The following is a 24,599-nucleotide window of genomic DNA, read 5'->3' on the forward strand; positions in this document are numbered from 1 at the left end:
ATATAGCACCTACTATTATCATTAATATACAGTGTTAGGTAGGTTTTTTTTCCTTAAAAGATGAAGTATTACATTCATGTTTTGATTGAAGAACTGTGTTATAAAATTCAGACACCTGTGAATATCGTTTATCTTTACATATTAGTTCTGGAAAAGCTTCATCTTTTAATCTGTTTTCTCCAATTTGAAAGACAACCTGATGTGTCTGTTGCCTATAGCTTAGGGTATTTTCCTGTTTGTTCTCAGCTCTAATAGATAATTACTGCTTTTTAAAAGTATTTGTTTTAATATGTGCTGCTTAAACTAACTTGCAAATCAGCATAAAGTAGAACAAATTTATACAGAAATTATACAAAAGACAGATTCAAACCATGCATAACCAAATGTAAAGAATATGTTTTATGAGATAGATACTTTGATAGCTGAATGAATGAACAATAAATATTCTTCAAGTTAAATTCCTAGAAACTTTATGGACACATCCTTGCAGTTATTCTCATATATCATATATTTTTATTTCCTGGACCACTGCAGGCCTTGTATTTCCTGAAAGTCTCCCATTTAGGTCCTTACTAAGCCTGACCCTGCTTAGCTTCTAAGGTCAGACAAGACCAGTCAGGCACTCACTGCCATTTGTTGAGGCAACAACAGCCTTGGTAATAACTACAAAGGCAGTATCAATTAAACTTTAAATCTTTAAAACTGAACCATTAGCAACCACCTCTCTTTTTAAGATTTTCTCATTTCCCAAAAATGATGAAACGATGAAAGGTCAACATATTCCCGCCCCCCTCCAGTTCCATTTGCTTGCTAGGCATGATGTATTAGACAAGTTCTATATAAATCATTAAATTAAGCCCAAATATTTTTTTTAGCAGAGTGAGCTTGTATGAATCATCAACAGAATTATATTGGAAACTTTAGGATGAGAATGGTTGGACTAGTACTTTGCAGGCTAATTTCTACCCTACCTCTTACATAAAGGTTGGACAATTATGAAAGTTCTCAACTTACAGCTGATGTTCCTTAGTTGAACTATTGACGTAGTCATGTTTCACTTTCTTAGATGTTTTTATGACTTGGGAATAGCTAATCATTGCCAAGTAAACAAGTTCTCGGCTTGCTCCCTCCCTCAAGCAGTGGTGCCTTGCTGGATAATTTTGCTGAGGTGGCCCAGCTTGTACTTGTGGATTTGTGCAGGACTTCTGCTAAACACATTAGTCTCCCCAACACCCCCAAGTATAAGTGCTCCCGTGTTTCTTTTTCCCACTAGACCTCTTGCTAGATTCTTCATTTGAAGTTGTGATGTGCAGCTTCTTTTTCTCTTTTCTCTTTCTATCTCTCCAAGAATGTGCTCCTGGCCCAAGCATTTCTAATTTTGTATTACGAAGATAAAATGCTTTGCCTTGCTTGGCTGCCTTGTTGTTTGGAAAAGACTCTCACTAACCATTTCCACATGGCTTGCAGTCTTCCTACACATTTATGGAGATATACCTGAAATATCTTTGCTGCCACCTCCACTAGCATCAACACCCTGGAATCCCCCCGACTTCTTTTATCTTGAGCTCTTGACAATGACCAACCTTGTCTTTTCTCTTTTTTTACCTTTCTGTAGCTGAAATCTCTTTGGGCTTTTAAATCTGTCAGCAGCTGCTACCAAGCGCAGTGTGCAATTTTAGTTCATTGTTTTCCTAAGTTATTGACTCCAAAAAAGCGGTCCAAGTCTTAAAGAAGCATTGTCCGAAATTTGGAATAAAGCTAATTTCAGTACCTCGGAAATCACTTTAATTTTGATTTCCTTCTCAGTAGAGAGTTCCTTTATTTAATTTCCCTATATAAAATCAGAAAAAACTAAGATGCTTTATGTGAATTAAAAATGGGACAATTAAAGAAAGAGGGTTTTTTTTAGCAATAAACATTTCCTATTATATATAGTATAGATTTTAATTTCTACATGATAAGAGTAAAGTAGTTAACAGATGCCATGTAAAAATAAAATCTGGCACATAATTCGCCTACACTATTTCAGTGTTTAGGAGGATAATATTGGAAGAGACTTGGAAACGCAAACACATCCTCTCCAGCAGCCAACACCCTGATAAGCAGGCAAACAATCAAGTGGAAAATAATACCGCAATCAAGGAACTACTAAAGAAGAAGAGGGGAGGACTTCGGCTTCGGGGGGAGGAGCCTGCCGCCGTCGGGAGCTCAACGAAGCTCCTGTCAGGATTCTGGTTCGTATATCTTATAAGATCTATAGATATCTCCCCTTTCTGGCAGAAAGGGGCAGGGAGAAGGTCAGTCGTTAGGATCTCTTTGTAATTCATAGCTTTTTTTTGCTGTGAATGGAGAAGAGGTTCAACATTAGCTGAGCCTTTACTCCGGCCAGTTTTCCGCGCTGCCTTTTTTGCAGCCCTAGGCAGATTGCCCCCCCCCCCAGGACAAAGCTAAGCTATTTAAAAGTCAATCCGGGCGGGGACCATTCCTGAGGAATTTCTTCTATTACTATCTAAAATACCAGCTTCAATTTCGCAAAAGGCTCCCTTTCTTTTTTAGCTGCGTCACAAGATGGCGATCTCGTAGCTTTTGTGTTTGATGTGACGTACTTAGTCAGCCCTACCCTCCTGAAGGCTTCTCCGTACTAATTGCTAAAAGATTAACTGAGGGGAGCAGAGACTTTGATTTTTGGCTCGCTTGATTGCTTGTCTTTTATTTTTACTCTGGAATGGCTCCCAAATCTAAACAGAAGCGCTTCCTTAATAACATATCTCCAAAAACTGCTATGAAGCCGCTACCCTTGCCTCCTACACCCTCCACGGGAGATTTGTTAACACAAGAATTTCTTCTCAAAACGCTTAATAATTTCAGACAGGAAATTAATCAACTGATATCGGATTTATATGATCAATTTGATGCTAAAATTGCTCAGGCAAAGAAGGATATGATCGGAGTAATGACAGTCATGACAGATTATATTGCTGAAACGGAGGACAAATTGGAACTTTTGGAAGAAACTAATCTTAATTTGATATCCAAAATTCAAACGTTACAACAGGAAATTGAAAATGCTCAAAAACAACTTGTCATGATAAATTATAATAAGACTGCCTTTGCCATAAGAGTTAGAGGATTGCGTGAAAACCAACAGGAGAATTTGAAACAGATCTTCTTTGAGGCTTTCAGCCGCTTGGTGGGAAGTCCGGGATTTAACTTTGATTGGCAGATTCAAAGAATTTACCGCCAGAATTCGTGGGTAGCAAAACAGCGACAGCTTCCGAGGGACATAATTATATACTTTACCACAAGGGAATCCAGAAATGAGATAATACAGAGGCTTTACAGCAAGAGGTTGAGAATTGATAGACAGGACTTGATTGTTTTTAAAGAGATACCATCTCAAATATTAAGAACAAGGAGAGAGTACGCTTTCTTAACCGAAGAACTCAGAAATTCTCAGATTCCATACAAATGGGAAGTCCCAGCTGGTATTACAGTTACATTTGGCAACCAAAAACACCGCATTAATTCTGTCTGTGAAGCCCGAGAATTTTACTACGAGACCCTGAAGGCGGGACTTCCTGATTCATCCGGACCTGGAGAGAGACAAGGAGAAGGAGAAGACAAACAGCGAGACACGTGGCTACAAGGCGGAGGGTGTTGCTTTCCTCTTCCGGAAGGGCAGAAGACTAAAGAATAAAGACTTAGCGATGTTCTTAAAGCTTTATGATTTCCGTCTGGGATAAAATGGAAAAGTTGTATATCGATGATGAGACATGGAGACTGAAAGAAGCGTTGCTGATTGTGGACACATATTGTATATAAGATTTGTCTGAACTCTAACTCAAATTGCGCATGAATTATTTTCCTAGGCGAGGAGAGCGGAGATTGCGATCTTTTTGAGTTGTGGTCTGGGACGAACGGAGTTGGGAGGCGCGTGGGAGAGGGAAGGGTAGCGAAAGCTTAATTAGACTACCTGGGGCTAGAATGCAAGCTGATGTTTGTTTGAGTTGCTATTTCAATATAAGGTCAAGAAAGATTGGTCGGAGAGTCTTCAGGAAAGTGGAGTAAATATGGGAGGAGCAATGGATGCGGATAAAATATATATGTGGATATGGATAAAGGCAGGGTGGAAGGTAAAAAATTTACATGTGGAGGTGGGTAAGGATAGAAAGGGAGGTGTTGGAAATGAAAAATGAAAGAAGTACTTGAGTTTAATGGTTTTATAGAAAGGTTTGGATATTCGGATAAAAAAGAGATAAATTAAAGGTCTGAATAGATAGACAAAGCAATGAGACTTTTAGTTGGGGAATCCTAATTGATCAACTTACCTGGCTCTAATACAGTTTGAAACCCTGCAAGTAGTAAAATAACCGAAATTTGGAATGAGCTACATTGTTTAAGATTTACAGATAATGGGAAGCTGTGTTAACGTAGTGGGTTTATTGACCCTTCTTGTTTCTCCTTTCTTTTTCTGTGTGTGTGTGTTTTTTTTTTATTTTGTATTTTTTACTATTCTCTTTTTTTTTCTTTGGCTTTACTTTTATTTTATTTTTTTAATTTTAAAGTTAGCTGGCCTTATTATACTCAAATGCTTGTTAAAGAATTATGCCGGGAATGGGACCTGCGAAGCCGTAAGGGGGTTAGGGAGGGGGGATTATAGGGGGGAGGGGGGAGGGTGGAATTACAGTTTCAATTCTTAGAACAATAAGAATTCACTTGTATACTGCGGCTCGTTTTTCTTTTTTCTTTTTTTCTTTTTCTCTTTTATTTTTGAACTGAAATGTATGGATACACCAAAGCGAGGAGAAGAGGGAAAGAGGAGGGAGAAGTAAAGAGGGAGTGAGAGGGAATGTAAGGAGGGTGAGATGGAGGGAGGGGGAGATGTCTGAGGGGGAAGGGAAGTAGAAGAGGGGAATGCTGGAGGGGGGAAATGAAAGTTGGAGGGGGAGAAGAGAGGGTGTATGGGGGAATGAAGTGTCATGTTGGGTTTTTTTTTTCTCTTTTTTTTACGCACAGTATATAAGTGATTGTATAAAATGAAAATGAAAATGAAATAAATAAAATGTATTCACAAAGGAACTACTAAAGAAGAAATTACACCCTGACCAACACTTGCAAGCAAGCTACTATTGTATATATAAACAGGGACCAAATATTACATCCAGTCTCATTGATGATGTTACCTAGTTGGGCAATGAAACATTTGCAAGCAAACAAACTCAGAGAGCACCAAGGATTTCACAATTCAACCCTGAGCAACATATATTCTCTTCCATTGGAATCACTGATTAAAACTGCTTCTAGAGAGAGATAGTCCTATGTCGTTATTAAATTTATATGCTTGCTGCTTGTTTGCAAACCAAACTCAAAGGGATCTAGATCAGGGGTGTCAAACTCAAGGCCCATGGGTGCTTAGATCTGGTCCACAGGGAAACAGCAAAGGACCTATGGTGCCTCTGGCAGTAAAAATGGACCTTGGGAGGGTTAAGCTGCCCTCCCGAGCTTTGTTTTCGCTGGCAGAGCACTCAGGTGCCCCCAGCATGAGTGACATTGAGCTGGCTACATCAACCCTGGCCATGTCCACCCTGGCTATGTCCACCTGCCCCCCCCCAAAGTCAAACACAACACTGATGCGGCCCTCAATGAAATCAAGTTTGACACCCCTGATCTACATTCTAGACATCGATTCTGAAACTGCCACTGCAGGTTCTATATATGAATATAGATTGTGAAAAGCAAACTTTTAGGGCAAAATGCATATTTGAAATGTTAAAAACATTGGGGAATATTCACACAGAGGCTTTTATGTAAAACTTACATTCCGCCTTACAAAAATGAACTGTGCCAAGTTCTAATTAACCAGATTGCTTAAGAGCTTTCTGGTATGGCTGCTAATAGGACCTTGCAAGAGATAATTTTTTTTAGATGAAAAGAAATTGATTTTCCATGTTCTATGTATGATAAGAAAGCCTCTATATTGAAGAGTACAATGGGCATATTATTTAATGCATTGGAATATAAAGGGTATTTTTACAATGTCTATTATTTAAGAAAATTACAAACCTATAGATAATTAACTGAGGTGATAATGATGCTCAGAAAATAATGCTGAAAAACTATTTGTGCTATTGTTCAAACATTGTTTTTTCACTTGCCATCTCCAGGATGAATTGGATCTCACAGATAAAAATAGAGAGGCAATGTTTGCACTCCCGCCAGAGAAGAAATGGCAGATCTATTGCAGCAAAAAGAAGGTAATATTTACTGGATTCAAATTATGTGATAAATATTACATCTAAAGTACAGCTTGAACTGTATGATGATGTCCTTTTCCCTTTGACATTTGCAGTTTTGGGTACTTACAATTATTTATACTGGGGCATATTCACCTAGATGTGGATATCTTCCTTCCCTGTATACTTGGAGGGACTTAGGATTCTGGGAACCCTGTACAAGTTAGTTCTCACAAAGTCAGAGGAGAAAAAAAATGATAAAACCAAGCATGGATGCAGACAGGCCAACTCACCTAAATATAGTCTCCTAAAAGGGAAAGACAAGAAGAGTTTAACATTGTTTCTGTATAAGGGTCTTGTTTGTGAATCAGAGAAATTGTTGAAATTTTTGGCTATAAGTTTCCATTTCCCTCCCAGTAATGATTACTTCTCTACAGTTCTCTGAATTCTGATGAGCTTGCCTGAGTAGTTTATTCTTGCCTATAGAGTGAAGCCTGACAGTCCTGTGATGAAAGTTGCAAGTAGGTGATTGGAATAAATTAGCTTTTTGTTACTTTTCTTGTTGCAACATGCCCTAGATGTCATTATTTTAAGTTGCTCTGTATTGATTTTAAAATATAATATATATTAATGATGTGAGGGATTGAAAGCTTGTGATGCATATAGTATTTGGTTCTGGTCAGATATGCTGTTGGTGTTTGGAGAAACTGTATTGCAAGTGTAATACAGTTAATACTATATACATATAGTATAAACATATTTATACATTACAATCCTCCCCTCCCCATTAATATTGAACTTTGTGTCTAGACTCAGCATTCACACAATTAGGAATCATGATGTCTTGAATCCAAGTATTAGGAAGTCCTGCAGTCAAGCCTTTAAACTTTAATGTAAAACGTAATGTGTGAATAAAATCTCATTTCAAGATATGACACTCTTTCCTTAAAGATGCTGCCCTGATTTATTCTTAATAAGAAAGGAGTTCCAGCTTTGTCACAGGAAATATGTCGGCTTGCTCAATTTCATTAGTTTTAATATGAAACAGGAGATCCAGAAAATAGAAAGCTGTTGACTCTATCAGCTGGCCTTAATTTTGAGCAGACCACAGTCCAACTGCTTTCATTGGCCCACATCTCATCAGAACATTAGTCCTAACAAGCTAAACACATTAGTTGATGTAATAAAATTATCCTTTTTCCAGTACATTTTCTTTCTTTCTTTTTTTTTGAAGAAAGAAAAGAAATAAGTGTATGGAATGAGAATGTCCCAAGAATGCATCTTTTGGGCCCAATACCTCTGTGAGACAGATTAGTGAGTATAGTAACTTAAATACATTTTTAGAACCAAGAGAACCATTGCTTAGTTTAGGTAAAAAAACAACACATTAGGTTAGCAAATTGTGTTACTATCTATTTCAATTTGTCTAGCCACTCAGTGTAGTTAGGAGTACAGCCACACACACACACACACACACCGCCATAATGGCCCTTCATTTTTTGGATGAAGGATGGTCACATTGTTCCAGTTGAAACATATGTCATGATGTCTCATCCTTTGCAGAGGTCTCTTTCAAATAGCACATTGATGCTGGAAATAGTGACCATGTTATGAAAAAGATTTCTAAGATGGACTTGCATCACACTAAAAATAGAATACTTGCTATGTGAACACTGTATTACCATTTCATAGAACTAAGAAGACAGTGAAAAGAAAGATTAGGGATGATGTGATAGAAGTGTTCCAATATTTGAAGGACTGCCTCAAAGAATCAGCCTATTCTCCAAAGCACTTGAAGGCAGGATAAAAAGCAATGGATGGAAACTAATCAACCCAACGCCCCAACACTGGAAGTCTTTAAGAAGATGTTGGATAGCCATTTGTCTGAAACGGTATAGGGTTTCCTGCCTAGGCAGGGGGTTGAATTAGAAGACCTCCAAGGCCGCTTCCAACTCTGCTATTGTATTGTATTGTAACCTAGAGAAGCAACTAGAACTAAAGAGAAACTTCCCGACAGTGAAAACAATTAATGGCTTGCCTCTAGAAGTTGTTGGTGCTCCAATCCTGGAGGCTTTTAAGAAGAGATTGGACAATCATTTGTCTGAAATGTTATAGGGTTTTCTGTTTGGGTAAGGGATTGAACTGGAGGACCTCTGGCATCCCTTCCAACTCTATGATTCTGTTCTTTATTCTGCTATTCTTTCTATGGTCATGTATATCCATCACATAAAGCCCAAAGGAAGTTCAGAATGGTATAGGATCTCTCATGGGCGGGGAATTGGAATAGAAGACTTCCAAGGACCTTCCAGCCTATTATTCTATGTTCTATATATGCTACTAGCTTCATTAGTTGGGAAGGAGTACTGCATTTCCTTTGGCATAAAGCTAATATAGAAAAAAATGGAATTTAAAAATATAGAAGTAATTCTTCCTGAAAGAGTAAAATAATGAAAAGAAAAGTAACAGGACCCTGTAAGCTTTTGAAAAGTGAGGATCCTGGACAGAATGGAAACCTTGATAGGGATGGCGGTTATTGGAAGTATAAGGCAGGTTATTTAGTTTGGCAGAACAAAATACATTATTTTTTATGATTATTTTTTGTACCAGGGTTCAGGCAACCAAAACTCAAAACTCATTGTGACTCTTTAGTAAATTTCAAGTTGTTTTATGAAGTATAATTATTATGCTTAAATTTCATCTCATCATTTCTCAAAAACAGAAGCATTACTGTCCTGACCTCCTTTAACAACCAGATAGAAGAATATTCTTATTTTTCTAAGAAGGTTTTCATCAATTTTTCACTCTATACTTGATGACATCAAGGGGAAATGATTTGAACTCCTCAGAATTCCATTAAAGTGCTAACATTCCAGTGGAGAATATCTACTTCTAGATAAAACTCTGACATGCCAACTCTTTCCTGGGGAACAGCTGAAAGGATGAAAGCTCTGCTTTTTCTCTTGTTCTCTCCAACTTTCTCAGCTTAAATCACAGTTTCCGTTATGTAATGCTAGAGCATTTATTTATCTTAAGAATGGAGGTCACTGAGGTTCAGGCCCTTGAAATTATATGTTTATTTTTTAAACCTGAAGAATTTCTTCTCTTTTTTTAACCATGGGAAAGGCAATGAATATCTGTAATTTCCTCATTTCTTCCTTCCATTATTTATTTATTTATTTATTTATTTAGAAAAGAAGCTTTACAGATGTCCAAAATCTAAAGTCATGACCAATTTCACTTAGTTTTTTTAGAGAAGGCTTCCTCAAGGTTACATTGTGGACATGGATGGCTTCAGTGTATCAAAGCTGAAAGATTTTTTTTTTAAAAAAAAGCTCAGTTTAATCAAGCTAAAGTCTGCTTAACCCACTGCTGTCAAGCAGATTAATCATTAATAATATTGGAAGCATTGAGAAAACTTTGCTTCTCATATTAATATTGTTGTCTTCCCTTGAGTATGCTTAGTATATAATCCCATCAAATGAAGCTGTTCCTTCAGCTGCTACCAGAAGCAGCCATTCTGGTGTCATTCCTAGTGCAATTATAGGTGATTTTTTAAAATTGTTCTAAAGAGCAAATATTTTATATGACTGATACAAGGATAATTTAATAATTGTTTCAAACTGACTACATAAAATGCTCGATTGGCAAGATGCCACATACACCTGGCATTCTCCATACCTATGCTTAGAGTAACTGGCTATTGTGGGGAGAGGAAGTGATTTTTCTTCAGTGTTGTTTTTGTTTTAAATTTCTCCTGCGATCAACCATGCAACTTGTTCAGAATAAGTCACTGAGCATCCTAGTGGAAGAGGTGTCAAACAATCCTTAAAAGCACTCTGTTCTGCATTGACACACAGGGACTGGTTCTATTGCCAGAAAATATTGTTCCAGATGGCCATTAGTTTGTGCTTCATTCAGTTTCACCCTGAGATGTTCTCTAATTTTGCTCAAGCTACTGTCTGTCATATCTTCTAATTCATTACTCTCGTTTCCCTGTTACATCAAGACCTTGATTGTGTTCTGCAGAAAAGAGGAGAGGTTTAACAACAGTAGTATTTCCTCTTCAGACTATAGTTTTTCAGTATTCCATATATCAGCCAGACCTTTAACAATGTTTGCAATAGAGAAAGCAGAAAATTTATTTCTGGGTTTTAGAAAACCATTGTGATCTAACCGGTGCTTGGGTTGACATTTTAACACTTCCTCAGAATTGCAGAACTTCATACAGAGTATCAATCTCTCCTTGACAGTGGAGTTACATATAGATTTGCTAATCAACTCCACTAGTCCTAGTCCTAAAATATGGTCTGGTACATATACAGAGGGAACTAATTGAAGGAGGTTTGTGGTTGCCATGATCAACAAAGATCGTCAGGCACTTTTGAATGAGAGAAATGTATGTGAATCTCTTAAGACAAGGAACCTGGGCAATCTCATGGCACTTCTGAAATTTCTCTTGTTAACTTTGGATGGAATATTAGCAGGCAATATGGTGAACTATACAATTCTATACTGTTTTGGGAACAGATGTACCCCAAAATGGGTACATGGGTGAATGGAGCATTTCATTAGCAAAATTGAGCTGTATAGATCATTGCTACTTCATCTTCCTATCCTCAAGATTAGCATGGTGCACTGTAGAATAACATATACACAGAAGAAAATCCCCCAGTTCTAACTTCAAGTTAAACTTATGGATGATTGATGGCTTACAAGCAACCAATTAAATGTTGATGTGTGTGTATGTGTGTGGGGCAGAATCCTGATACCCTGCCATTAAACTTCCTTGACTAGACTAGAGATGGCCATTACTCTATGCTTGCTCTCAAGCTGTTTCCTGCTGTTCTTTCTCCCAGGAACATCCCTCAAACTCAAGCCAAAGAGGAGAAATCAATTTTTGTTCCCCCAATGATTATCAGTTTTCTCTTTATACCTACCTATTCATGCAACCATACAAACATGTACTTGGGAAACATGTGACTCTAAAGAGGTAGCCTACTTTTCTGGTAAGACTGCCAAGGTATAACCTCAACACATGAGGCAGTGGACCAGGCAAGATGAAGCAAGCCCTGACTTAGAGTGGAAGTTCAGGTGCTGCAATGAGTAGCCAAATATTTCATCAGTTAGGTGTGTTCCAAAGAAAAAGGCTTCCAGTAGTGATGCCAACCGAAAGAGTGTGCTTACTCATCTATAAAGTCTCCCTCCCTTTCTCTCCTTTTCACAAAGGAATTCCACATATCTGTGAACAAAATATGCAAAACAGCTTTACTTTGCCACATATAAACGAACACACAAAACTGGTATATTCTGAAATTAAAAAAAATTGAGCTATTAATTCAAGCTCCACTTTCTTCTCTACATGCTAGAAGATTTAGCTGGAATATTCTTCTCCATTATGCAACTTCTGAATAAGTAGAACATTTATGACTTATATAAATGCTATATGTAAAGACTAAAAATAAGTGGAATATAAATTGAAGGGATGAAAAGAATTAATGTTCTTTTTCATTTTCAATCTTATTGCTCTCAATTTCATAAACACATTTTAAGAAAAAAAGATATTGAAATAAAATACATTCACATAGTTGATATATATGTAAATTAAGCTCTTATGCAAATATTGAGTTTATATCATTACTAAAAGAATCCCAAATCTTCCTGTACTAGAAGTCCAGTCGGCCTAATAGAAGTCACAGATAGCTGTCAAAAATATTCTCTTTCCCTTAAGTTTCTTTACTGTATGATGATTGCTCACATAAGCTACTGATTATGGGAGAAAGTGTAGGGAGGAACCTCTAAAGGAATTTCTGTATTATGCTACAATTGTTTTTGGCACAGGAAACCATGTGTTTACAAAATACTCAAGAATTAAAATATATGTATCTTTAAGCCTGGAATGGGCCATATTTGAAGAAGCTTTTTGGATGAGAAGTGAAATGTCTTCAAAGCAAAATCAAGAAAGTCCAGCTGCCTTTTTGAAAAGCACCACGGGACAACCATGATCTGCATGATTGAGAATCTCCATAAATAAGTCCAGGATTTTGTAGACATAGAAAATGATGATACACTTTAAAATCAATATTTGAGTGGTCCAAGCTGGAGACAAATGTGCGTTTCAGGGATTTTAAGTCAGATTTGAGTGGCATTGTTTTATGAATATTCGACTCCCAGGAAATAATATAATAGAAAATTAGGGAAGAGTGCCCTGTTAGAAGACCTGAAGGATGAAGTTGAGGTGACACTTCTGGAGAAGGTTGTATGTATGGTTGCTAGTAGCCAACATTGATTTGATGTCATATACTCAGTCAATCAATTATTATTTCCAGATCAATATTACATAAGGTTAAAGTAATGTGTAATATAATTTGTGTGAAAGCACAACCAAGGAGCTCTCTTTTAACACACAGTCTTGCCTTCTGTTCAGGGCACTGGGATCAGAGCAAAAATCATGGTCTTGTCGCTAATATGTTCCTCTCCACTACCTGTAACAGAGGTGGGTTCCTACCTATTCGGTTCGGCCGAATAGGTAGTAGCTCCGGTGGACACGTGACCATACTGGTTCTGTGATTGGTGGTGCCATCTTGATTTTCTGTTCTGCACATGTACAGAACAATCTTCATTTAAAAATGTAATTTTTATTCATTTTTTAATGTTGTGTGCATGCACAGATCATTTTAAAAGAAAATGCGCCCGCGCGCAGAGCATGCACATTTTTTTTACTACCGAACCAGTAGTAAAGGCAGCTGAAACCCACCCCTGATCTATCTATCTATCTATATATATAAATGGTGTTTGTGTGTGTGTGTGTGTGTGTGTGTGTGTGTGTGTGTTCCAGCATAACTCTGGAACGTCTGGGCTGCTGAAATGAAAAGGAATGAATTATATCTATAGTGTTAAATTACAGTACTCTTGACAGTGATAGTGTGCATTAATGTGATAGTGTTAGGATACAGCCTTAAGATGGTGTCTATTATACACCAAAGTGGATTTGTCATGGTAATGGCTTCACAGTACTCCACAAGGGGGCTCCAATCAGGTTATCAGCTAGTTATAAATAAATGAAATGAAGCTGAAAAAACAGGTCAGGATCAGAGATTTGAATGATCCCAGATTTGAAGTAGAGTGGATTCATTTGAGGCTTGCTGTCTCCCAGGTATACTACAAATTGACTTGCTCTGTCTTGGAATTTGGACTTCCATATGTCCGATACATCCTTCTAATAAAGAAACATATTAGAGGTCTTCTTTTCTGATATAGTATGGTTTGCTAAAAGTTTAGTTAGCTGTTTTCTTCTCTTGCTGAAACTTACAAAATATTGCAAAGGAAGCCAGAATAGAGAGAACACAGTAAATGCAATTAGAATTACTTTTCTCTTCCCAGACAATAGGTAACTCTGCTGTAGAATTTTTTTTTAAAAAACTTGCTCTTACTGACATAATCAATCAAGCTCCCTGATTCTTTTTAGTGGAGAGAACTGTTTTTCAAAGCTCATCAAGCTGTCAGTCTATTTATCAATGATATATGCTTTATCATACCAAATAAGTCAGCAGGAATTCACACACATTCCCTGACAGAGCTAGATGATAGTCCCAGTGGGTGTCTTCTCTCCCATGGAAAGCTTGGGAAAGCAGCACTTCCACAAGAGTCTAACAAAACTTTGGAAGTGCTAATCATGTGTTATGGGAAACAGGACGTCTCAGCCACATCTGCCTACTGAGTAACTGGGTCCCTGTGGTCTGTCCTGTTTCAAATTGAAACCTCTTGTGGCTTGATTGTTTTGGAGGGTGTGTGTGTGTGTGTGTGAGTAGTCTGAAAAAATCTTGACTTTGTTCCAGTTCCAGTTATAAATGTATATTTGTGTCCTGTGAGGAAACTATACATATTTTGCACATTAATCAAAGAACACCAGTCAGCAGAAGGGCAATCAATTGCAGCACAAAGCAATACTCCTTTTTTTCTTTTTTGGAAAGAATGTGTTGCATTTCATTGATCTGAAGTGATAGATTCTTTTTTTCTTTCTAAGGATAAACCAGCTCTCACAGAAGAAGGCTCAATAATGTACCAATTAAATATTGCTTCACTATAAAATTCCAGCTGAGATTTTTCAAATAAATCTTTTTTTTTAGAAAAATATTCTTCCAATAGAAGCTGTTCTTTTCTCAGTGCATGGTTTTATACTGTTCTCTAAATGTTGATTTTCCAAATAGATGAAAGCGATTTCTGCTCATAGACATTCCGACATATTACATTCAAGCATCTTTTTTAACACATTAGCAGATAAAAAGCAATGATCTATACTGGTATTTAATGTAGGCTTGGCCTCCCTGATTTACCCTCTGATAATTGTTTGGGAAATCCAAAAATGGACAGGAGGAGGGGATTATCTAAGTAATTCAATTACTTTGGAAGGTTTCATTCACAGCCAGCTATGTAAGCCAAGAGCTTACATTCAGAGTTCCACAAGGGATGAACGTGGGATCAAGATAAAAATTTTCCTAGCTAAAATTAATCATGAGCCTCTCCTGGCTTTTGTACATCACATTTTATAAGTACTTGATCCAAACAGCTTCCTGAATGATTGGTTCTTGAAAAGGCTTGGTGGAATAATCAATGGCCAATAAAACAACAAAAATATCAGTAACTAATTTTGATGACTAATAGGTGATAAATGAATAGAATGAGCCTGTGTTCTATAATAAATGCTACCTTAATGTGTGAACTATTTCTTCATGGTGGAAGGGGAGGCATAATGGGTCTCAACTCCTTCCATTACAATGCTTCAGTGTTTGCAGTGCCTCAGATAACACTTTGATACAATTTGCCTTTTATTGATTAATAATATTTCCAGTTTCTATTAAAATCTTTCTTTGCTGCTATAGAATTTGCTTTGCTGTGCATGGCACATGGTACTGAAATGCAAATGGAAGAACAGAGGCAGGCAGGAATAGCACTAGCACTTAGACTTATATAGTATAAAGTAAAGATGGGTGCTAAATAAGGTGACATAAAGCACAGCAATTTGCAGCTGGTATTTGAAGCAACATCAGCAACTGTCCATTGGCACCCTCTTGCCATGTCATGTTCTTTTAAGAAGTCAAGCTGAAGTTCATATTATAATAAAGAATGGCTTCACACTGTTTTGTACATAATAGCCTCACCCTCCAGTTCATTGGAAAACACACAGTGTATGTTGATAAGTAGCACAGCAGTATTTTTGGAGAGTAATCTTATCATTATTTGAGTACAGCAAGACACCAAGAACCTAATCTCTACTTGTTAAATGAAGGACATTCCAGAGAGGGCACTGTCTTACATGCTATCCTGTTTAAAAAATGGTCAGAATAATGAAAATGGATTTTGTTATTTTGTATGTATTGCTTGTTATGAATTGAAATGTTTCCAAATATGAGAGACCCAAAATTAAATGGGTTGGTGTTAATTAAGATTGTGGAACAAACCCTCCCCAGTAATGTCAAAATGAGGTATCTTGATCTAGTTTAGTAAAACCATCTCAGTTAGAAGCCATCTGGGAAAATGAATCAGTCTAATTGTGTGGAACTAAATAAAACAAGATATTAGGGTCTCTCAGGACCTTGGACAGATCCTTTAGGTAGGTGTCCCTCACACAACTTGGGAAGTTGTCCCAGCAGGATGAAGGGATTTCTAATATGAATGTCTTCTTTTACCTACTTCCTCTGAAAAATGAGCTATATTGCTTAAAGATCTAGTGGTATATTTTGTACTTAGAATATGTGGTGATGGAGACTAAAGATCCCAATAGAGCCATATGTCACTTGGCCAAATGATGCCCACCACCACAAGTCATATTCTTATCTGGGTGACAATGGGAAATAATGCCAGAAAACAACAGGAATTAAAGGATCACTTGGGCACACAGAAGAACTTCATCTTAATGAATCATATATTGCTGTTATTCTTAAAGTTGGTTTTTTGGCTTGGATATTAGAGCCAGAATGGCCTTTTATTTTACATCATTTAAACCTGTATATGTGTAGGAGAGAAAACAGAAACTAGAAAAAACAGAGCTGATGGTGAAATATGGGAGGAAAAACTAAGGCTTTAAAATGTTGATTGTAAGAAAGGTAGAATTGTGACATTAGCATTTTATTTAATCCATGAATTGTTTTGAGAGGACACTGCAGAAGACATCCAGGCAAATGGAATTGACTCTGAATTTTTTGCTATATTTTTTTTCTTTATTTTCTGTTTCAGGAACAAGAAGATCCTAACAAGCTTGCCACAAGCTGGCCAGACTATTATATTGATCGCATCAATTCCATGGCAGCAGTAAGTAACACCTTTACTCTCTAGAAATTGTTGTCTTGATCTGTCTAACATCACTTGATTTCGTCATCCACTCTAGTGCTACTGGAGGGGCTGATTCTTAGAAATAATCCAGCCTCCTCATCTTTCTACATTTTCCTAAATTGTAAATAGTCACAAAGATTTTAAGCCAATAGTGCAACTGCTATCAACTCAAGCATTGCCCCAGGCTTTCTGTGGCAGGTCAAGGTTAGTAGTCCACAACTGTGTTGGTCCAAACCTATGTAAGAAGAATTTCAGGAGTCTTGAGGCATGGGGGCTTTAGAGTATTATTTTGCAGTTTAACTCTCCTAAAGGTAAAGGTAACAGTTCCCCTCACACATATGTGCTAGTCATTCCCAACTCTAGGGGGCGGTGCTCATCTCCGTTTCAAAGCCAAACAGCCAGCTCTGTCCAAAGACGTCTCAATGGACATGTGGCCGGCATGATTACATTCTGAAGGTGCATAATGCTGTTATGTTCCCGCCAAGGTGGTCCCTATTTTTCTACTTGCATTTTTACATGCTTTCGAACTGCTAGGTTGGCAGAAGCTGGGGCAAGTAACAGGAGCTCAGTCCGTTATGTGGCACTAGGGATTCAAACTGCCAAACTACTGACCTTTCTGATCGACAAGCTCAGTGTCTTAGCCACTGAACAAGTGCTTCCCCTTTTAAATATCCTAAATGATGTAAAAATGGGGGGGGGAACCTTCTGAAGTTTGGCCTGCCTTAAAGAAAGGGGATCAGAAAAGAGCCTATGGCTGCCAATAAGCAATTTTGCACTCTATCTCTAAGCTCTTACATTTATGGAGAGAAATGAGAAATGAAGATGCTAGCTAGGAACTCATTTCTACCCTTCCATATTCATTTAAAGAGGGCAAAAGCAGTGTGCCTCTATCTCTATTTATATTTTTTAAACTTAAAAAAGGCTACTTCACTAATCTTCAATAACAGAATAATAGAGTCGAAGGGACTTTGGAGGTCTCCAAACCCCTGCACAAGCAGCAGACCATTACCATTCCAGGCAAATGGTTGTCTAGTATCTTTTGAAAGCCTCCGGTGATGGGGGCATCCATAACTTCTGAAGGCAAGCCATTCCACTGGTTGATTGTTCTCACTGTTAGGAAATATATCCTTAGTTCTTAGTTCTCTCCTTGATTAGTTTCCATCAATTGTTTCTTGTATTGCCTTCTGGTAGCATTCCTTCAGACACTGGAACATTGCTATCATGTTACCCCTAGTCCTTCTTTTCACTAGACTAAGCAAACCCAATTCCTACAACCATTCTTCATATGTTTTAGCCTCCAGCCCACTAATCTTTGTTCCTTTTTTTTTTTTTTTGGTCTTGTCCAAAACTTTCAAACTATCTGGTTATCTTTCTGCTCATTTTCACCTCAATGTATCTAGCTATGGATCTATGATCCCATGTTTCCACCCTCTTCCCTAGCCATTCGAGGGCAATCCTGATAACTTTTTGGCCTGTAGAACAAATGAAAAGTTTGTGCTTTTCTGGATTCAGTGAGAGACAAGGAAAATAGGCATGTTTTGATAGTTCTTAGGAAACGCTTCTCTTATCTTGTTCTGAAACATATGAAGCATTTGGTGGAATGGATCTTTGTATTTCTTTGTACTTATAAACATATGATAATCATTATTACTGCCATCTTTCCTTCCTCCTCTTTCAGCAATATAAAATGGTGAACAGTTCAGGCATTCTTCTTTCTGTCTTCAGTAGCCTGAACTTAATAATGCAAGCCCCTTTCCTGCTTTATGAGAAGAAAGAAAAGTTACTTTTACACTACTGTGTTGCTTTTGGAAACTTGTCAGTACTTGTACTCCAAGATATATTCATTTTGTTAGAAAGGTTTGCAAATGAATGACTGAAGCTACTCTTTAGAACCCTGACTACCCCAAACCTATGATGTGTGTGTGTCAAAGGCCAACAAGACAGCTGTTACGCATTTAAATTTCATAATTTAGAAATAATTTACTTGGAACATAACAGTTTTATGGAGCAGAAAAGAAAATACATCTTTCAGCACACCTAACTCCACTTTGGATAACTTTCAGTTCAACCCACTTCTATAAACAATGGGGACAAAGAACAGGCAATGCATGAAGGTTAATGTATAGGCAGTTCCTATAAGAATGATGTCAGATGTTTCCACTTTCCTTGTTCAGGTGTCAAAGTCACTGGATGAGGAATTTTGCTGTTTTAAAAAAAAATGTACACTCACAAATTAGCTCTAAGTTATTTGATACTGGGGATACATGGCTCTTCCATCTTTATGGATAAATCCTCCCCAAAAGGCTGGTAGGAGTAAGATTAGTTCCTTAATGGCAGCCATTACTGGAAATTATCTATGAGAGTATTTTGGGGTGATTGATTTTTGCAATGTTTAAATTTCATTTTGACAGAAATTTTAAGTGTTTAGTAACCATAACTCTAAGAAAAAATAAAATTTCACTATAACCTTTATTGGCAAGGGTACTTGGGAGTGAGCCGAGTGAAAAAAATATTACTTAATAGAAGAAAGCAAAGATTAAATCCTTTTCTTTTCTTCCACTGAGGTTGATTTTTTTAAACTCTTTTTCTTGCTAGCTTTTTAATATTTGGTTTAATTCTTTTTTTTACTTTCTTGCTGTGAAGGACTGTCCTCTCTGTTAAAAGAGACAGTAACTTGCTTGGCTTTAGTGGACTGAATTTGACTTTCCACAGAGGTCACTCTCAAAGGTTTAATCCAAATCTCTGGGCCAATTGAATAGCATATAGTGCAAAGATCAAATTACTTCACTGACTGACCATCCTGAAGTTTAGACTTGTATTGGAATATCCAACTCTGGATTCTGTAAGCCGCAAACACAAAGTGAGATGGAAAGTTTTGGGAAAAAGAAGTAGGGTATAAAGGGTATGAGTGAAAGAAAAATTTTAATGGAAACTTTATTTGAAAATTTTGCTCTTTTGTAACATGCTACTGTAAATGTAAGGGACACAGTGGCTCACTGGCTAAGACACTGAGCTTGTTGATCAGAAAGGTCAGCAGTTTGGCAGTTTGAATCCCTAGCATTGCATAACAGAGTGAGCTCCCGTTACTTGTCCCAGCTTCTGCCAACCTAGCAGTTCAAAAGCACATAAAATGCAAGTAGAAAAATAGGAACCATCTTTGGTGGGAAGGTAACAGTGTTCCATGCGCCTTTGGTGTTTAGTCATGCCGGCCACATGATGACGGAGACATCTTCAGACAGCGCTGGCTCTTCGGCTTTGAAACTGAAATTAGTACTGTCCCTAGAGTTGGAAAAAGCTAGCACACACAGTATGTGCGAGGGGAATCTTTACCTTTACCTTACTGTAAATGTCTGAGAATATTGGTGGTTTTTTTTTACTTTTTTCTTCTTGCAGTTATTTAAAATCAACTGCAGGTGAAAAATGAAAGGTTCCACCACAAAACCGCGTTCGACTAAACCGCGCTCGACGAAACCGCGTAGCTGACGTCATCAACAGGGCGACAACAGCGCGGAGACAGAAGCACGCTGTAAACGCTAAACCTAAAATTAACCCCTAAACCTAACCCCCATAAACCTAATCCTAAACCTAACCCTAAACCTAACCCTTAACCTAACCCTAAACCTAACCCTAACCCTAACCCTAACCCTAAACCTAACCCTAAACCTAACCCTAAACCTAACCCTAAACCTAACCCTAAACCTAACCCTTAACCTAACCCTAACCCTAACCCTAACCCTAACCCTTAACCTAACCCTAACCCTAACCCTAACCCTAAACCTAACCCTAACCCTTAACCTAACCCTAAAGCTAACCCTAAAGCTAACCCTTACCTTAAGTTGAATTGGCTTGCTTTCAAAGTGCTATTTAAAGCGCCCTTCTTTCTCCGCACTCGCTGTTGTCGCCCTGTTGATGACGTCAGCGACGCGGTTTAATCGGGCGCGGCTTAGTCGAGTGCGGTTTTGTCGTGCCACGAAATGAAATATACAAAGAAATTTTAATCCTGTCTATTTGACATCTAAACTTTCAAAATCAGAGGGGCTTCCTAGAAAATATAATCTTTTCTTTCAGCTTTGTTGCTGAAGGTTTTGTTTTCTTGACAGCATCCAAATGGTTTCTCCAACTTGATTGGTTGGTAGTGCTTGATTAATCTTAAATTACTCAATAATTGCATCTCTTCTCCTGCTCTGGATTCATAACTCTTTCATGGTCTCCTCCAAACAGATGCAGACCTTATATGCTTTTGATGAGGAAGAAACAGAAATGAGAAATAAAATAGTTGAAGACTTGAAAACAGCTCTGCGAACTCAGCCCATGAGGTATGTCATATATTTTTCTTCCATTTGTTGGATGCTTTTTAGGTTAAAACTATTTGTCATGGAAGAAATGAGATACAAGATACAACTTCCCTTGTTCTCTAAATATCATGAGACAACCCCAGGCTAATTGAAGATACATTTCATTTTCTCTTGATATAAAGTTTTAGAATGAATTTTACAGAGTAGTCTGTCACCTTCCACCTTTTTTCTTTAAGTATATCTAAGCTCATATCTCAAACAATTATATACATTTCCCTTTCTAAATTTACTCTTCTTTGTCACCTTCCTCCTGAACAATATTGAATGTTAAAAATCTTGTTTCCCCTTTCTAATTATTATTTTTTTACCTCCAAATTCTTCTGCCTTTCTGATAATCTGGTTGATGCTTTCATATTTTAACTCTGTACATCTCCTTTCTCCACTGCTTAAATCTGTTCTGGGTCTTAATGGCTTTTAAAATTCCAATACTTTATTACTACCACTATGTGAAATGCTGAACTTCTAATATATGAAATGAGAGAAATAGCAGGAAACATGGGAAGTTTGTACATATAAATTGATAAAATCTGCACTCCTGCTAAGTTCCATTTGTGTAGGCTAATACACAGTTGTTGCACAGGATAAATCTCCTCCAGTAGAATCTTGATATGTTAGCATAAAATATTAGGCAATCTGCTTTTAGTTTTCTGCATGAATCACTAGCGTTGCACAGAGATTTGTAGTCCAACAATTGCTCTTCACTTTGGTCCAGTACTTCCATGATAGAAACTTTCTGAATAACAGAGAGGGAGAAATCACAGAGGATGTAACCAAGCCACGCTTCCTTCTGTTGCTGATGTAAGGTTTTTAAAAACAATGATACAGTCCTGCCAATTATTGATTAATCAGCCTCGTCAACCTTTTTTGTCCCAATAAGTTATTCCATAATAGGCAATGGATAGTGTAGACAATTTTTCTACTTACCACAATTTTCCTACGTGTCCATAACGTGTATACTATATATAGTTTCCTATCATCCTTTTCTATCATGCCAGGAAAGACATTACTAATAGGACTGGCTTTTTTTCTGAAACCTTTCGGAGTTCATTTGGAATTTTTTCCAAATAAGTCCAGCATTACTTTGGCTAAAGACCTCTGACAGCAGGCATTTATTTCCTTTGTTTATAACAGCTGTAATGAGTGTCAGCAGCAGCAGCCACAAAGTATCACATAAAGTCTTTGCTTCTAAATTGCTGGCTGCAGCCCTGAGGGCTTATCCTCCCCCCCCTTTTTTTTCTTTTTTAGCAATCGCCAAGCCAAATTTCAAGCTAAGTCTCATAGCTCAACTGATTCCAGGGACTCAGCTTTGCTTATTGCAGGATTGACTATATGCCAACACTCGTTACCTACGCCAGTTTGGTCTTTAATGGAAAAAAGAGGTCCTTGTGGCTCTATCCAGTCCTTTTTGATAGAAAGTCCCCCAAGATATTGGTCTTGGAAGCAAAGAAGGATGGTTGCTGTTTTGTAATGCCAGTTAGAAAGCCTTATAATCACACCTCTGGCTGAACCTGGGGTAGCAATAAAGTTGCCTTAGTGTTCATACTGAATATCTGGCAAAATTGAATATGTTTATGGTATACACTCACCCATAAAATTAATTTTATGAAGTGTTTATATAGCTTGCTAGCTGATTCCATTCTAATTATATCATTCTTTGCCAAAGAGAAGTCAAACTTTGCACTTAGGACACCTCATTTGTAGCTCAGAAATAATCACAACATATTAAACACATCTGCAGAATCTTTCCTGTTTCCAACATCACCCTCGGACATTGGTGGTATAAAACTTAAAACAGAGGGAGGAGGTAAACTTCCTGTATATCTCATACAAGCCTTTCAAGTGACTTAGCTGCTGAATTTTGAACTTTCACTAAGGTGTTTCTACATTTGGTCCAGAGATGTTCTTGACATTAGGGCTGTGTAGATCATCAAAGGTCACAGAGATCCAATGCAAATTAGCTAAATAAGCAGTGCCATGAAGAGAGGACACCATTACACCATCCCTACTTAGTAAGAATTATGAGCCAGATTATCTCTGCCTTGGTGCCTTTTCTATCTTGAGGTAGAAAAACACAGTTCTGCAAGGGATTTTGCTGCTCATCAAGACAAATCGTCTATAACTGTTGATTGTATTTGTTCGTTTTTATTTGATTCAATGATGTCTCTAAAGTAAGACGAAATTTGGGCATGGAAGTAGCTGGCCTTATTCTAGAAATAAAAAAGTCTGCCTCAATTGTACTGGAGGGAATCTCCTGTGTATTTAGTGAAAGTCCATTGTTCTTTCAGATGGTAGTTGCATGGCCACAAGAGGCACCACATTAATAGAACAACCTTTTTTTTCCTTTGTAAGAAGAGTTTGAGGTCCAAATTGAACTCAGATGTATTTTGGTAAAGCGAATGGGTCCTTTGGTATGAAAGGTAGATTTTTTACAATAAAGTTGGTCTTTAATAGTAGCCATTGTACATATCTCCAAGTCTGGTACAACTGAACTGTAGAAATGCTTTAGCAATTAGAGCCAATTCAGCAATTACAAAGCATTCAGTCACACTGTTTAGGGAAGACCTGACAATAACATGAAAGGAACAATTGGAAGAGAGTGAAGATTTCCTTGTGAGTCAGTTTTAACCATCAGCAACTATGATTATAAAAATACCAGGTTTTGAAACACAGGGGAAAATGTGTAGTGCCGCTTCTGTTAATCATCAGTTACCTCGACAAGTCAGGATGTTGTGAGGAAAAAAAAGTTCTAAATAGAATAGGCAAAACTTAGCTGGACTTTTGTTAAAGAGTCAACAAAATGGAAAAGTATCAAGAAAACTTGTTTTCTTTTAGCCAAGAAATACTTCCATCATCTAGCTGATTTTAAAAAAAAGTCATTGGAAAATGTGTGTTTTATTTTAGCATGCTTTGTCTTATTCTTCTGATGACTTCTGGTAGATGGAACCTATTTCAATCCATATTTTAGGTGGGATATAGAACCAGGATTTTTCAATGGTGAACATGTCGCTTGAACATAATATCTGAAGTAAAAATGGAATTGAATAGCAGCTGCCAGTTAGGTTTAAGATGTGCAGGGCAAATTAATTATGACATTCCATTTCCACAGAATGTGATATGAATGAAACTCAAAGAAATGATTCTGCAGGACATTTTTAAATCCTCTGTCCATAAAGAGCACACATTTTGTTAGACACGGGTTTCATTGTGAATTACTATATTCCAGTGACTGTATTCTAAGAAGTGGATGAAGTAAACAAAAACTAAATACGTTTTTATTTAAACTAAACATACATTTAATTTCAAGATGCATGCTTGTCTACAGTAGTTGAATCAACCATAGGTGTCATTTGTTGGACTAGGAGCAACATTGTTCAAATTGCAATGGTTGGGTTTACAAAACAGAGCAAGACTTTAAAAAAACTGAGCCAGATTGGATCTTTAAAAAATCTATATGATGGCTTGGCACAATATGCAAATGCAATTAGTTTTTAGAACATGTAGAATAATTGCAATGTATAGAAATATCCAAGATAAGTGCTTCAGTCAATTAAAGTCTTACGGTTTCCTACAAGAAAAATAAGAACATGAAGACATCCTAAAATGGAGAATCTGGGGTTTTCCAGGTGATTGCAGAAACAATAGCTCCTAAGTGGGCATATTGCCTATTGGCTTTTCAAGGTTT

The 24,599-nt window shown here is 37.3% G+C and overlaps 1 protein-coding gene across 3 annotated transcripts in view; it reads left to right on the top strand.

Annotated features, from left to right (window-relative positions):
- Positions 1–24,599, top strand: part of DAAM2 (dishevelled associated activator of morphogenesis 2) — a 167,783-nt gene that overhangs the window by 73,668 nt on the left and 69,516 nt on the right. For all 3 annotated transcript variants that reach the window (XM_032216763.1, XM_032216765.1, XM_032216764.1), the window contains exons 3-5: positions 6,165–6,254; positions 16,467–16,541; positions 20,784–20,878. In XM_032216763.1, the coding sequence (XP_032072654.1) occupies positions 6,165–6,254; positions 16,467–16,541; positions 20,784–20,878 (260 nt within the window). The remainder of the gene's footprint in view (positions 1–6,164; positions 6,255–16,466; positions 16,542–20,783; positions 20,879–24,599) is intronic.

Source organism: Thamnophis elegans, chromosome 4 (genome assembly GCF_009769535.1).
Source record: "Thamnophis elegans isolate rThaEle1 chromosome 4, rThaEle1.pri, whole genome shotgun sequence".
NCBI classification, from domain to species: domain Eukaryota; kingdom Metazoa; phylum Chordata; class Lepidosauria; order Squamata; family Colubridae; genus Thamnophis; species Thamnophis elegans.